This window comes from Erinaceus europaeus, chromosome 7, assembly GCF_950295315.1.
Source record: "Erinaceus europaeus chromosome 7, mEriEur2.1, whole genome shotgun sequence".
Lineage (NCBI taxonomy): Eukaryota > Metazoa > Chordata > Mammalia > Eulipotyphla > Erinaceidae > Erinaceus > Erinaceus europaeus.
In genome coordinates, this window is record NC_080168.1 from 133,906,771 (window position 1) to 133,923,005 (window position 16,235).

Below are 16,235 nucleotides of genomic sequence, written 5' to 3' on the forward strand. Positions count from 1 at the left end.
GGAGCAGGGGGTGCGGGCTGGGAGCAGGAGGTGGGGGCTGGGAGCGGGGGCTGGGAGCAGGGGGCGGGGGCTGGGAGCAGGGGGTGGGGGCTGGAGCAGGGGGGCTGGGAGCAGGGGGTGCGGGCTGGGAGCAGGGGGTGGGGGCTGGGAGCAGGGGGTGGGGGCTGGAGCAGGGGGGCTGGGAGCAGGGGGTGCGGGCTGGGAGCAGGGGGTTGGGGCTGGGAGCGGGGGCTGGGAGCAGGGGGTGGGGGCTGGGAGCGGGGGCTGGGAGCAGGGGGTGGGGGCTGGGAGCAGGGGGTGGGGGCTGGGAGCAGGGGGTGGGGGCTGGAGCAGGGGGTGGGGGCTGGAGCAGGGGGTGGGGGCTGGAGCAGGGGGTGGGGGCTGGGAGCAGGGGGCGGGGGCTGGGAACAGGGGGCGGGGGCTGGGAGCAGGGGCTAGGGGCTGGGGGCTGGGAGCAGGGAGTGGGGCTGGGAGCAGGGGTGCAGCGGGGCCCGCGGTGGGAGAGCCACGTGACGTCACAGCCCAGCAGGTGTCCTCTTCCAAAGGCGCGGACTTTGAGATGCAGCCTCCAAATGGGCGGCGGGCGCACTTCGCCCGCGTGTCTGCCGCGCCCCCGCACCTGCCTATTTAAGGCGTAGATCACCTGCCGCTTGTGCCAGCCTGCAGCTTCCGCCGCACCTGCACCTCTCTTGCGCCTCCCCTGCACTCACCCGCGCCTCACCTGCGCTCCCCAGCGCTCCCCTGCGCCTCACCCGCGCTCACCCGCGCCTCACCTTCGCTCACCCGCGCTTCCCCTGCGCTCACCCGCGCTCACCTCCGCCTCCCCTGCGCTCACCTGCGCCTCCCCTGCGCTCCCCTGCGCTCACCCGCGCTCCCCTGCGCTCACCTCCGCCTCCCCTGCGCTCACCCGCGCTCACCCGCGCCTCACCTTCGCTCACCTTCGCTCACCTGCGCTCACCCGCGCTTCCCCTGCGCTCACCCGCGCTCACCCGCGCTCACCTGCGCCTCCCCTGCGCTCACCCGCTCTCACCCGCGCTCCCCCGCGCTCCCCCGCGCTCACCTGCCCCTCATCTGCCCCTCATCTGAGCCTTGGGTGTCCTTCAGCGCGGAGCTCTGAGACACCGCGCCCAGCTCGCAGCCCGCCGGGCAGCCCGGGAAGACAGCCCCCCGAGGACACCCACCCAGCACCCTCACCCGGCCGGGCTCGCACCCTCCCGGAGCACCCCGCCCAGGGCAGTCCCGGCGGGCGGCATGGAGGCACGGGCCCTGGGCAGCTTCACGGTGTGGGACTACGTGGTGTTCGCGGCGATGCTGCTGGTGTCGGCCGCCATCGGCGTGTACTACGCCTTCGCGGGTGCCCGCAGCGCCGGGGACTTCCTGACCGGCGGCCGCAGCCTGTCCGCCGTGCCCGTGGCGCTGTCCCTCACCGCCAGCTTCATGTCGGCCGTCACGGTGCTCGGCACCCCGGCCGAGGTCTACCGCTTCGGGTCCGTGTTCTGCATGTTCGCGGGCACCTACCTGCTGGTCGTGCTGCTCAGCGCGGAGCTCTTCCTGCCCGTCTTCTACAAGCTGGGGGTCACCAGCACCTACGAGGTGAGGGCGGGACTCTGGGGTGCGGGCAGCTAGGAGGTGAGGGCTGGACTCTGGGGTGCGGGCAGCTAGGAGGTGAGGGCTGGGGTGCGGGCAGCTAGGAGGTGAGGGCTGGGGTGCGGGCAGCTAGGAGGTGAGGGCTGGGGTGCGGGCAGCTAGGAGGTGAGGGCTGGGGTGCTGGCAGCTAGGTGGTGAGGGCTGGGGTGCGGGCAGCTAGGAGGTGAGGGCTGGACTCTGGGGTGCGGGCAGCTAGGTGGTGAGGGCTGGACTCTGGGGTGCGGGCAGCTAGGAGGTGAGGGCTGGACTCTGGGGTGCGGGCAGCTAGGAGGTGAGGGCTGGACTCTGGGGTGCGGGCAGCTAGGAGGTGAGGGCTGGACTCTGGGGTGCGGGCAGCTAGGAGGTGAGGGCTGGACTCTGGGGTGCGAGCAGCTAGGAGGTGAGGGCTGGACTCTGGGGTGCTGGCAGCCAGGAGGTGAGGGCTGGGGTGCTGGCAGCTAGGAGGTGGGGGCTGGACTCTGGGGTGCTGGCAGCTAGGTGGTGAGGGCTGGACTCTGGGGTGCGAGCAGCTAGGAGGTGAGGGCTGGACTCTGGGGTGCTGGCAGCTAGGTGGTGAGGGCTGGACTCTGGGGTGCGAGCAGCTAGGAGGTGAGGGCTGGACTCTGGGGTGCTGGCAGCTAGGTGGTGAGGGCTGGACTCTGGGGTGCGAGCAGCTAGGAGGTGAGGGCTGGACTCTGGGGTGCTGGCAGCCAGGAGGTGAGGGCTGGGGTGCTGGCAGCTAGGAGGTGGGGGCTGGACTCTGGGGTGCTGGCAGCTAGGTGGTGAGGGCTGGACTCTGGGGTGCGGGCAGCTAGGAGGTGGGGGCTGGGGTGCGGGCAGATAGGAGGTGAGGGCTGGACTCTGGGATGCTGGCAGCTAGGTGGTGAGGGCTGGACTCTGGGGTGCTGGCAGCCAGGAGGTGAGGGCTGGGGTGCTGGCAGCCAGGAGGTGAGGGCTGGGGTGCTGGCAGCTAGGAGGTGAGGGCTGGACTCTGGTGTGCGGGCAGCTAGGAGGTGAGGGCTGGACTCTGGGGTGCTGGCAGCCAGGAGATGAGGGCTGGGGTGTGGGCAGCTAGGAGTAGAGGGCTGGGGTGCGGGCAGCTAGGAGGTGGGGGCTGGGGTGCGGCTACAGCAGGAACAGGAGAGCATCAGGGATTGCTTCCGTTTTGCTTTTAACATCCTTGATTCTGAGTTGGGGAAAGATTATAAAATTTTTTTTTTTGGTGGGAGAGTGTTAGTGTCAAGGCTCAGCCCCTGCTCCTTGAAATAAACCCCTTTTTTCTGGATCTCTAGACATCACTCATATCCCCAAAATAAGGGGAATATTTTGTCCTCCTCACCCTCTCCCTTCAGCAGGCTAGTAGGTATCACAGGTATCTATCTTGTTCACTGGGACAGCGAATTGCTCTGGGCAAGTGTGCCACCTGGCTTCCAGCCAGTCCCCACCTCACTGAAGGAGACTTGGGTGCAATCTCTCTCTCTCTCCTCTCTCTCTCTCTCTCTCTCCCCTTCTCTCTCTCTAGCTCGCCCTAAAAAACAAAAGCCAACAGAAAGAGACAGGTGTTCAAAGGCCTGGGCACTGTACCCAGTTGCCCTGTGCACCTACCTCAGAGACCAGAGCCTCCTGCCTACTAGCTGGGTGACCCTGGCTGACCTTGAGTGCCTGTTTCCTCAAAGAGTAAGAATAATAGTAATGCCACAGATCCAACTCCATTATCCGGAGGAGGGCACGAGAGAGTGCAAGTGTGACATTTGCAGGAGTCTGGCACAGAACAGGCACAGAATAAACGCTGAGCACAACAAATCATGCTGCTGGTGACGACGGTAGAAGTGGTTATCTTGGGATGGACTGGAAGCTTTGCAGGTCTTTCTCTTTTTTTCAGAACACCTACTTTCTTTTCTTTTTCTTATTTATTTATTGTAATTTTTTTCCAGGTTAAGCAGCAATTCACACAGCCTCAGGCTCTTGAATGTTTTCATTCTTTTTTTCAGATAGACAGTGGGAGAAGGGGAGAGGCAAGGGCACCAGACTGTTCCCTGGTGCCTGGACACCCTGGTGGTGCCAGGGCTCAGACCTGAAGCAGGCGTGCTCAGGAGGCTTTCTTTTTGCTGACCCCAACCCAGAAAAGTGACTTTGACTTATAGTCACGAATCTCCCGTCAGTGAATGTGAGGTTCTCGAGCAGCTTGCTTGTCCTCACAGAAAGAAACTTCAGGAAAAGCTTTCATTCCTTGCATAGGGCTGGCGCCAGGTGGTAAGTTTTCCCACCTTCTCTACAGGAAAGTTCTTTGCCAAAACAAGGGATATTTGGTTCAGTTTAAAGAGCTATTGAAAGGGAATATTGGAGAGGGATAAAAGCTTTTAGGGGACAAGGATCCACCTGCCAAAGCCCATGTTCAGCAGGGAAGCAACTACAGAAGCCAGACCTCCCATTTTCTGCACCCAGAAAGATCCTGGGTCTGTACTCCCAGAGGGATAAAGAATAGGAAAGCTTGGGAGTCGGGCAGCGGGTTCAGTGCAAATGGTGCAAAGTGCAAGGACTGGCATAAGGATCCCGGTTCGAGCCCCCGGCTCCCCACCTTCAAGAGAGTCGATTCCCAGGCGGTGAAGCAGGTCTGCAGGTGTCTGTCTTTCTCTACCCCTCTGTTTTCCCCTCCTCTCTCTATTTCTCTCTGTCCTATCCAAAATGACATCAATAACAACAACAATAATAACTATAACAATAAAACAATAAGGGCAACAGAAAAGAATAAGTAAATAAATAAATTTAAAAAAAACGAATGGGAAAGCTTTCAAGGGAGGCAATGGGCATGGAACTCTGGGGGTGGGAATTGTGTGGAACTGTGCCCCTCTTATCCTATGGTTTTGTTAATATTTTCTGTTTATTATTTCATAAATTAAATTAAAAAATTAAAAAATAATAAAATGATGAAAGTTTAGGGGAGAGCACTCACTGCAGTGCTCTCCCTGTTTCTCCTTCCCACAGAGACTAAATTCTCTGACAGTTCCACAGCTGTTTCCTCCCTGATAAGCCTTGATGCAGACTTCTGAGCCTCCTCAGCAGCTGTCTTCAGTCCTGGGGCTTAGAAAGTGTCTACTCTACACCAGGTAGAGTTACTGGACGGCGGATTCCTAGTGACACTGGTTCTGCCGGTGCTGGTATTGGGGCCCCAGTGACACAGTCGGCCTGGCCTCTCTCGTGACGTTATTCAGGGTGAGGTCGTGACGTCCGTCATTCAGGGCGAGGTGCCCAGGCAACAGCATTGCCTCTTGTCACTCTGGTTGTCAGGTGCCCATCATCCCCTGGGGAGGGAGCAGTATGCAGTCTTTCAGATTCTTCTGAGTGAGCAGCCAGATGCACAAGCCCAGACTTGGTCTTGTCTTTTTTCCCCCTCTCCCCTTTAGAATGTCTTAGGGGAAAAAAGATTACTGAACATTGAATGACGGTGAGAAGTCAGCGGAGGGTCTGGATCTGGATTTTTTACTTCTGAAAACTCTGAAGACTGATGACATGACACGGCCCACGTTCCTTGTGGCCACAGGCACTTCAGTTTATAGCCATTGCTTTTGCCTTCACTGATTTCTATAGTAAACCCTCATCTTTGTAGTTGCATGGCTTCTTGCTTTTATTTTTTTTTCTAATGCAGTGGAGCACTGCTCAGCTCCGGCTTACACTGGTGCTGGAGCTCAGAGCCTCAGGCATGAAAGTCTTTGCAGAACCATTATGCTGTCTCCCAAGCCTCTCATAATTTTGTTTTCTTGCTTTATTTTCTTTCCTTTTTAAAAAATTATTTACTTATTTGAAGGCCAGAGAGAGATTGAGAGGAGAAGGGGGAAGTAGGGAGAGAGACAGACACCTGCAGCATTGCTTCACCACTCATGAAGCTTGCCCCTTGCAGATGGGGACTGGGGCTTAGGCCTGGGTCTGTGTGCACCACCATTGCACTCACTGAAGGGCAGCACTGCCTGGCCCTCACGGCTCTTTTCTTATGACAGAGAAATTTGTACCTGTATATCTGTCTTTATCAAACGCTTCATTGGGGTAGATGGACAGGATGCCTGAGAGAGATGTGAGAGAACATACATCTTGGTGGACATGAATGCCACAGGTAGGGCAGTAGCGCAGCGGGTTAAGCGCACGTGGCGCAAAGTGCTGAGGGATCCCGGTTCCAGCCCCCGGCTGGCTCCCGACCTGCAGGGGGGTCGCTTCACAAGTGGTAAAGCAGGTCTGCAGGTGTCTGTCTTTCTCTGCCCCTCTCTGTCTTCCCCTCCTCTCTCCATTTCTCTGTCCTATCCAACAATGACGACATCAGTAACAATAGCATTAACAACTATAGCAATAAAACAAGGGCAACAAAAGGAAATAAATTTTTGTTTAAAAAAAGAGTATCACAACATGTGATATAGGCCACCTGGCGTCTGCTGCCTGAAGGAACCTGTTGCTGTTTGAGTCTGTAAGCTCAGATTGGCTAACCAGTCCCAGAACTCAGGAAGGGTTTCAAGACTGGCAGGAGGACTTCAGTCCCTGTGGATGAATGCTCCTCTTATAACCACTGACCCACAGCTCTTTGGGGCAGCCAGTTAACTCAGCCAGAAACACATTTTTCACACGTTTCCAGTGGCAGAGGCCAAGTTAGCAGAGCTCCAGCTAAAAATGGTGGAAAGCTGACGCATGCTGAATGTTGCGTGCAGGCTTGGCTCTGGCCTGCCGGTCTCACATTCATGATCAGGCTCAGTGCTCCACAGTCTTGCAGGAGAGAACTTAGGAAGACCCCAACCTCCAAGCCAAGAACCAGAGTAAGTTAAGCTACATAGGAGGGCATGAAGCAGAGCAGACGCATGCCTGGGGGCTGTGTGGTGGTGCATACTGGCTGCTTCTGAAGGCTCTGGAGTCTGTGATAAGGTGCTGCAGGGTTTGTAACAGTGCATGTGCAGCTAGAACATTCTGTAGGATAGTGGGGCTCAGCCACAGTGGGCGTCACCATTGCTAGGCAGGGGGATGGGGTGTCACCATTGTTCATGGGTGCTAGACAGTGGGGATGGGGTGTGTAACCATTGTTCATGGGTGCTAGGCAGGGGGGATGGGGTGTCACCATTGTTCATGGGTGCTAGGCAGGGGGATGGGGTGTGTCACCATTGTTCATGGGTGCTAGGCAGGGGGGATGGGGTGTCACCATTGTTCAGGGGTGCTAGGCAGGGGGGATGGGGTGTCACCATTGTTCATGGGTGCTAGGCAGGGGGAGGGGGTGTCACCATTACGCAGGGGTGCTAGGCAGTGAGGATGGGGTGTCACCATTGCTCAGGGGTGCTAGGCAGGGGGATGGGGTGTCACCATTACTCGGGTACTAGGCAGGGGGATGGGGTATCACCATTACTCGGGTGCTAGGCAGGGGGGATGGGGTGTCACCATTGCTCAGGGGTGCTAGGCAGGGGGATGGGGTATCACCATTGTTCATGGGTGCTAGGCAGGGGGATGGAGTGTCACCATTGTTCAGGGGTGCTAGGCAGGGGGATGGGGTGTCACCATTGTTCAGGGTGCTAGGCAGTGGGGATGGGGTGTCACCATTACTTAGGGGTGCTAGGCAGTGGGGATGGGGTGTCACCATTGCTCAGGGGTGCTAGGCAGTGGGGATGGGGTGACACCATTACTCAGGGGTGCTAGGCAGTGGGAATGGGGTGTCACCATTGTTCAGGGGTGCTAGGCAGTGGGGATGGGGTGTCACCATTGCTCAGGGGTGCTAGGCAGTGGGGATGGGGTGTTACTATTACTCAGGTGTGCTAGACAGGGGATGGGGTGTCACCATTGCTCAGGGGTTCTAGGCAGTGGGGCTGGGGTATCACCATTACTCAGGGGTGCTTGGCAGTGGGATGGGGTGTCACCATTGCTCAGGAGTGCTAGGTAGTGAGGAGGTTGTCACCATTACTCAGGGGTGCTAGGCAGTGAGGAGGGGTGTCACCATTACTCAGGGGTGCTAGGCAGTGAGGAGGGGTGTCACCATTACTCAGGGGTGCTTGGCAGTGGGATGGGGTGTCACCATTGCTCAGGGTGCTAGGCAGGGGGACGAGGTGTCCCCATTGCTCATTGATCTTGGGCGATGGACTATCACATATGTATCAGTGATATATATCACAAATATCTGTGGCGCTCTCACACACACACATGCTTTTAAGATTTTTAGCACTACCACATTTTCTACTTCAGTTTTTATTCCCCAATAATTTTCACATTTTACCTATAACAGATAAAGATGTGTTTGTTTATGTCTATGCATTTTTAATAGTTTTTCTAAAACTAGGGGTGGCAGACAGATTAGTTACTGCAAAAGTTAAGGAATCAAGGGGAGTGTTTGACCACAAGAGATTTAACTGGGTACAGAGTAACTTTTCTGTGCCTGTTAAAAGCCTCTTGAACTGTAGTTCCAAACAAGTCAGTTTTGTTATATATAAACGATAAAGTATAAATACAGAAGTTCAATAAGTTATGAAGTTGCTTTAAATTTCTCTACTTTTACTTACTTTATTATTTTTTATTTTTCCATCACTGCCTTTACTTTTTTACTATATCTCTTTTGGACTCATTTTATCTGTTTATATTAGTGATTTACAAAATCATAAGATAACAGCCGTATAATTCTATAGCATGCCCACCACCAGAGCTCTGTGTCCCCACCCCCTCCATCAGAAACTGCAGTGGTCACAGATAGGGGCTGACTTTATGTCCATGTCTGTCTGTCGATCTGTCTACGTACGTATATATCCTTGCCTGCTTTTATTCATGTCTACAGTCCTTTCTTGACTGCCTTTCTAAGTCACACCTGTAACTATTCCTATTTCCAAGTGTCCTTCCTTTTCCTGGAAACAGTGCCTGACTTGCTCTGGTGTTTTGTGATTCATTTTTTACACACTTATCCTTGATTATGGTTTAGTGAATAACTTTAGTGTGTCATCTTACTCTCAATTCTTATTTTTCCAGATCTATCCCCCCATTTTATGGGGGATTGTGGCTAGTGGTTTCCAGTACTGTTGTTGACACACAGATTCAACCTCTCATCTTTCCAAAGCAGGTGTCTGCAAGACACTCTTCCCCCAGCCTATGTCCCTTCCTGTCATCATATTTCAGAATCCCAGAGCTCCTCCATCCCACTCCCTCTTTCCCAGAGTCCTATGCTCTGGTGCAATACACCACTCCTAGTGCTCATTTCAGCTTATGTTTTCCCTTAGTGCTGTTACTGCTTAAATTCTTCTATGAGTGAGATCACTGGTCCCTTTCTTCTGGTTCTCTCACTCAGTATGATAGCTTCAAGTTTCGTCCAAGACACAGGAAAGGAGATGATGCCATCATTTTAACAGCTGCATAGTATTCCACTATATACACACCATGACTTTCTTAGCCACTCATCTGGCATAGGACAGCTAACATGTAGGCTATTAAAAATTCTTCTTCTTTAAGCATGCATGTGCATAGTTCTCATGATAAATGACTGTTTCCTTTGGCTATATTCTTAGGAGAAGAATTTCTGGATCATAGATTCTGTCAATTTCTAGCATTCTTGCTTCTTCTTAAGTTGATGATTTTTTAAAAAAGATTTATTTACTAATCAAAGAGAGGGATAAAAGGTGTGAAAGAGAACCAGAGCATCATTTTGGCACCTGGGATTCTGGGGATTGAACTCAGGATCTCATGCTTGAGAGTCCAATACCTTAGCCATTGTGCCAACTTCCAGACCACAAGCTGATGATTTTTAAAAAGTATCTGATACTTTTATATATTAACTATTTGTCTTTTTTGGTGGACCAGTATTTAGAGCTTCGATTTAACAGATATGTTCGTCTCTGTGGAACAGTCCTCTTCATTGTTCAAACAGTAAGTAATCTTTTATTTATCTTTTTACGTCCAAAATATCTTTAACCATGCCATCTGGCTCAATTTTTTTGAGTAAACACATGTATGAAAGACAAAGTCAAAAATAGGAGGAAACAAACAAACAAAAAAAAAGATAATGGAAAAACTTATTCTACCACAGGAAAAATACTTTTTGGAGGTGGGGGTAGATAGCATAATGGTTATGCAAAGAGACTTTCATGCTCAGATATCCCAGGTTCAATCCCCCATACCAGAGCTGAGCCGGGCTCTGGGAAAAATAAAGATTTTAAAAAGTTGGATTTGAGCAAAGAGTAGCTTCCAGATTTGAGATAATCTATGAAAAAATTAGCTGTTAACCCCATTGATCTGATCCAGGGCCCATATCTATTCTTATTCAGCACAGGAGCCTGTGTGACCTCTGAGTCCCTGTCATCTGAGCTCACAGTCCATGGTCACAGCTGGAACATTCTAGGCTGCTCTCATGTCAGGACCCGTCTTCCTCGAGGGGCAGAGCAGGCTGACCAGCCTCCCTTCAGAGAGTGGGGAGTCCCCACCATGGCTGCTCTGCAGTGAGGGCAGGTCCTGGAGAGGCCCACAGGAGGGTTTGTGATGACATTCCTGATGGAAGTGACCAGTGATGGTGGAGAGAGGGATCTGTTAGAGGTCTAGGCCATCATATCTGTGTGGGAATCCAACGATTCTCTGACTAGGGCCCCGATGATGGAGTGGCTGGTAGTGACCAAAAAGGCCGTCATTAAGTAAGACAGTCTCTTGTCCAGCTTTCGTAGTCCTTTTTTTATCTGATAAGCTTAAACTTTCTCCCAGTCTGAGTGTCTTTTGTTGTATCCAAACCAGAATTAGGTGTATGAGGTCTGCCGTCTTTGGGCCTTACTACTAGATTGCCAAGCTTAACTGGTTAGAGAGTTTATGATACCTTCTTCAGGCCATTCTGCTAGGACCCCTGGCTAATTCGGTCCAAGTCTAACCACAGAAGGCTAATAAACACTTTTACTCTGAGGCATATATTGCCTTTTGCTCACGGGTACATGTACACATGTGCCCAGTACCCTAGGCCTTTTAGCCTGTATCTGCTGTCTGTAACGTTGCTAGATAACGTGCCATCTGAAATGGGACTGTGTAGTCCCATGTGTTAGGAAAGATCTCAGCAGATTAGAGGAGTTGGGGGTTGACATCTCAGGCTTGGAGACTGGTGACAATCCACAGTAGCAAGTCAGTAGCAGCAGAACGCAGCCTGGTGTCACTAGCACCGGTTTAGTTGAGGTCAACAGAGGCAGTATGTCGGTCAGGGATCAAAGAGAAGAACAATCAAGAAATAAGGGCATAGTTCTGGAGGACTAGTTTTAGTAAGAGTTTAAAATAGCAAAGTTATTATTATAGCCAGCTTGGTTGGGGGTTTGTTTTTACATGAAAATCCAATAGCTAGGATCTGTTGTACTGTATTAGACCTCACTGGGCTTTGTGTCCTTTCAGCATGTGGAGATCAGGGCTTGACCTCAGGTCCTTGCATGTGCTCACATATGCTCAACCAAATGTGCCTCTGCCTCCTTCTGACTCCACTTTTTAGTTTCATTTGTATGAAGTTAAGATGAGGCAAAGTGAAGCTCTTGCGTGCTAGAGATACATATGGAAGAGGAAATCATAAATCGAGAAGAATTAGAGACTATGAAGTCTGCAGCATTACACGTTGAGTGAAGAGGCCCTTGGTGGCGGGAGGCTTTTTGGAGGACTGTGCTCTGCCTCCTTGGGTGAAGTCACAAGGTATTGTTTTGCAACAGTGTTTTGAGAAGTATAGCTCTGTTGTATGTTTTCCTGAGCTTGTGTCATAATTTCAAGAAGTAAACTGAAAAGTGTTATATCTGATTCTCAGGGAGAGAGAGGACACACCGAGGCAATTACTGGTATTGATGCAGCCAGCTCATACCCAGAGAGCTGAGCCAGGCCACACGGGCCCTTTGTACAACTGCACGTTTCCCATAGTAACTCAGGAGCAGCAGAGCACACTTTGGGTTATCCGTGGCCTCTTAGGCAGAAGTAACATATTCTCAGGCCGCTGGCCAAGGCCACTTTGACCAAGGTCCATAAGCTGAGAAGAGGGGAGCCTGGCTGCCAAGTGCATTTTTCTTCAACTGAGAAGTGAACCCTTAGCTTCACTGTCTCACGGGTACTTATTGTCTAGCTACTCTTAGGGAAATCAGGTGCTGATTTGAATCGTAAAGGATAACTCAGCTGTCCAGGTGGAGGATGGCACCCTAGAGCAAGGTGAGAAAGGGCAAGCATCCCAAGCGCAGAACTCTTGCAGTTTTAAAGCTCCGGGTAGAGAGTGATGGGAGGCGAGGTCCCAGAGACAGGGAGCAGGGTCAGGAGCAGCCACACCCTGACTTCTCTATCTCAAAACATAAAGGCACCTGTGTAAAGAGACCTGCTACACCTCTGGCCACAGTGGCACGATTTGTAATGGCCAAAGTTTGGAAGCCACTCAGGTGCCCAGCAGCAGATGAGTGGTCAAGGAAGGTGTGGTGCAGCTAGCTCCACAGTGAGGACTACTCAGGTGTGGGGCACGAGGAAGCCTCCTTAGCCACATCTTGAGTGGAACTTGAAGGAGTCTTGTTAGATAAGGTAGGCCAGAAGGAAAAAGATGAAAACCAGATACCCTCACTCGTAGGTGAGACTTAAACAGAGAGAAAGGTAAGACACAGGATGAAACTTGAACTGTGTTTGACTCCATTTTATGCTCCTGTAAGTTACAAAAATTATATCTGTCCTGAGCACCCACAGTATAAAAAGAAGAGCCCTTTGAGGTCTGGTGTTATTTTGACAGAATTGAGTTGAGGCTGAATCTGTTGTTAAAGTTTCGGAGGCTCCAGCAGGCCGGGCTAGCATCGCGGCGGTAGACAGAAACAGAGACTCGGGGACACACAGCTGGGCTGAGAAGCTGCAGTTTAATCTCTATTCACGAACGAGCAAATCACCACACCATGTGCTTCTCTATCGTTCTTCCTCCAAGGGTGTTCCTGGAACTCCTTAGCATAGGGGGCGGGGAGAAAGAGGGGCGAGAAACTAGCAAGGGCCAAACCAATTCTCTCAGAGTTGGGGGGAAGGGGAGCAAACCAATATGAAACATAGCAACACTGAATCATTGTTAAAAATGACAAGAGAAGTGGAAAATAGGGGCAAGTGTTAGGAAGCCAGTAGTTATGTTTTCAGGTCTTCAACTTGGATAGACCAGGGACTGCAGAAGCCTCCACACTCTTGCTAAAATGGAGGAGCGCTTTAGGGCCAGTAGTTATGTTTTCAGGTCTTCAACTTGGATAGACCAGGGACTGCAGAAGCCTCCACACTTGCTAAAATGGAGGAGTGCTTTAGGGGCTAGCAGAAGAGCTCTGGATAGTCTGCTGCTCTGCCATAGTGTGACCCAGGCTCAGATCCATCCCCTGCATCAGTACTGTGGTCTCTTTTCCCCTCTGCCTCTGCCTCTAAAGTAAAAGAGGAGCACTTTAGCACCTCCCATTTGAAGGGCATAGTTCCACAACACTGCACACGTCATAAAACCAAACGTTCAAATACTACGTACTGTGCTTTTATCATGTTGTGTTTTTAATGGAGCAATCCTAGAATTAGCTCCTATGTAAAGTACTTGAAATGTTAAATGCACTGAAAATGATATTCTGGGGGAAAGACTTTTCTTTCTTTTTTTTTTTCTCTCCAGTTATTGCTGGGGCTTGGTGCTGGCACTACAAATCCACTGCTCCTGGATGCCATTTTTTCCATTTTTATTGGATAGGAAGGAGAGAAATAGAGAATGGGAAGGCTATCAGGGGAGGGTGTGGGATGTGGAGATCGGGATATGGGAATTGTGTGGAATTGTACCCCTCTTATTCTATGGTTTTGTTAATGTCTCCTTTCTTAAATAAAAAAAATACATAAAATAAAAAAAAAGGAAGGAGAGAAATTGAGACGGGAGGGGGAGATAGGGAGAGAGAAATATAAACGCCTGCAGACCTGCTTCACTGCTTGTGAAGTGAGGCCCCTGCAGCTGGGGAGCTGAGGGCTGGGCAGGATCCTTGTGCTGGTCCTTGCGCTTCGTACTATGTGCCCTTAACCTGGTGCACTACTACCCAGCCCAGAAAAGACTATTTTCATCCCACTCACTATCGTACTCTATCTTGATAAATACTTGTTAAATGTATAAATGAAAACTAGTAATATAGGAAAGATAGAATATGGTTTCTGTGACTTTTAACTGCAGCTTTTTGTTTTTTGTTCATTTAGTGAGCATGTAAATTTAAAAACCATTGGTTTCCAAAATTATTGTGTATATCAAACTGCTGCTTTAATTAATAACTGAATTTATAGAAAAGCACCAACATTTTCCTTGAGATCCGTATCACTAACTGGGTTTCTCTTCTTGCCCTCTAGATTCTGTATACTGGGATTGTTATTTATGCCCCTGCTCTGGCTCTGAATCAAGGTAATTTTACCAACGATGTTACTCAGACTTTTGGAGTTCTTTTTCATTAGACCGTGCCTTCTCCTTGGGGGTGGGGTGAGGAGATGGAAGGTTTCTTCAGATAAACTGCATCGGTGGAGGAGAAAGGTGGGTTCAGTGTCTACACTGGTGATTTCTTTGGGTTCTTGGAGCAGCAGCCCCCAGAGATCTATAGCTTAGTAGAAGGCCAGATTTCACTGGATAGTAAGTCTCTGGACTGTGCCAACCAACCATTCTCCATCCCTCCAGGAACAGGCTGCATCATTAGTAGCGCCATCATCTCTCCTTGTGACTGTAACATGAAGACCAAGCCCAAGAAGTGTATATTTTTCTATTGTAAGATCTGGTAGGGAAAGAAGTTTTCTTCTCCTCACTTCCAATGTGGTTCAAAATGCAAGAAAACACATTAAAATAGACAGCTTCTGGCAACATAGGGGCAGGTGATGGTAGTATCTGTACAAACAACTATATGAAAAATGCTGATGAATGTGTCAGCACACACTAGATTTCAGTGGATATGTGTCAGGCTGAGCTTCACTGACAGGAGACAGACGACCAGGGACTCATGGTTGAGCTGTACGCAGTATCTCTTTATTCATGCAGGACGCAGCACAATCTATACCAAGCTAGACTAAACTAACAACCAACTAAAACGAACAATGTTGTCTTTATATATACTTCCCAAGTAGGGTGTGAACAGGATGTGACGCAGAGAGGGTGGAGAGAAAAGTGACTGGTGAAAATCCGGGTGTGACAAGGAGAGGATCAGGGTGTGACAAGGAGAGGGGGTGGAGCAGGTGAGAATTCTATCACTAAACCACCAATGTCCTGGAGGGAAGGTGATGCTTTATGAAAAAAAAAAGAAAAAGTAAATGAAAAAGTGATTTATGTAAATAGATGTCAGTGGTTATGTAAATAGAATACAGTGGTTATGTAAATAGAATGCAGTGTTAAGCAGGGGGGGTTTAAACCAAATGAAACAGAAGGGGTTTTTAAAAGCATACCAACAGATATGTACAGTAAAACGGGCTTGATTGTTGAAGGAAAGCTGCATGGTAGCCATAGCCTCAGGAGCCTTCTGGGAAGCCCCACCTGCTTTAATCCCTTATCATTTAGAAGGGAGCTTATCTCTGACAGTTTACTGTGGCATGAGCAGGTGGACTCTAATGGGACTCTGTGATGAGAAGATAGTGCAAAGTCCCAGAGGAATATAAAATGAAAGCCTCCGCTATCTCTCCTGTCCTGATTTCATCATGGATACATGGATAGTTGGTGGGCATCACCTAGTTTATGAAATAGGCAGTATGATTGCAGAAGGGAATTCCATATACAACGTGCTCTCAGATTCTGAATATGGAGTATGTTCCATCTCAGGATTATACACATGGCACATTTTTCATCCACTTAGAACTCAGGAACGTACCTGTTGGCTCCACGTGTAGTCAAAGCAGTTGGCTCAGTGGTTTTAAAGTGCAGTTCTGGGGAAAAAAGAAGCAGAGGACTCCGCTGTGGTCAGTGTGCTGAGCCAGTCCTTGGAGCAGAAAACTCCGCTGTTGTAGGTGGGCTGAGCCAGTCCTTGTGACCAGAGGACTCCGCTGTGGTCAGTGTGCTGAGCCCGTCCTTGGGAGCAGAGGACTCTGCTGTGGTCAGTGTGCTGAGCCCGTCCTTGTGAGCAGAGGACTCCGCTGTTGTCAGTGTGTTGAGCCAGTCCTTGGGAGCAGAGGACTCTGCTGTGGTCAGTGTGCTGAGCCCGTCCTTGGGAGCAGAGGACTCCACTGTTGTCAGTGTGCTGAGCCAGTCCTTGGGAGCAGAGGACTCTGCTGTGGTCAGTGTGCTGAGCCCGTCCTTGGGAGCAGAGGACTCTGCTGTTGTCAGTGTGCTGAGCCAGTCCTTGGGAGCAGAGGACTCTGCTGTGGTCAGTGTGCTGAGCCCGTCCTTGGGAGCAGAGGACTCCACTGTGGTCAGTGTGCTGAGCCCGTCCTTGGGAGCAGAGGACTCCACTGTTGTCAGTGTGCTGAGCAGCCCGTCCTTGGGAGCAGAGGACTCCGCTGTGGTCAGTGTGCTGAGCCCGTCCTTGGGAGCAGAGGACTCCACTGTGGTCAATGTGCTGAGCCCGTCCTTGGGAGCAGAGCACTTTGTTGTCAGTGTGCTGAACCCGTCCTTGGGAGAATGTGGAACTGTGCTTGGCACCTGCCCGCTTTCACAGATCTTGAAGCTTTTCTCAGAAAGTTCCTATAGT

At 51.0% G+C, this 16,235-nt stretch overlaps 1 protein-coding gene across 1 annotated transcript in view; it reads left to right on the plus strand.

Annotated features, from left to right (window-relative positions):
* The first annotated feature begins 1,122 nt into the window (after nucleotides 1–1,122).
* SLC5A8 (solute carrier family 5 member 8) overlaps nucleotides 1,123–16,235 on the plus strand; it is a 56,580-nt gene continuing 41,467 nt past the window's right edge. Inside the window, exons 1-3 of the mRNA XM_007538081.3 lie at nucleotides 1,123–1,593; nucleotides 9,424–9,489; nucleotides 13,927–13,978. Coding sequence (XP_007538143.1) covers nucleotides 1,252–1,593; nucleotides 9,424–9,489; nucleotides 13,927–13,978 — 460 coding nt within the window. The 5' untranslated portion in view covers nucleotides 1,123–1,251. The remainder of the gene's footprint in view (nucleotides 1,594–9,423; nucleotides 9,490–13,926; nucleotides 13,979–16,235) is intronic.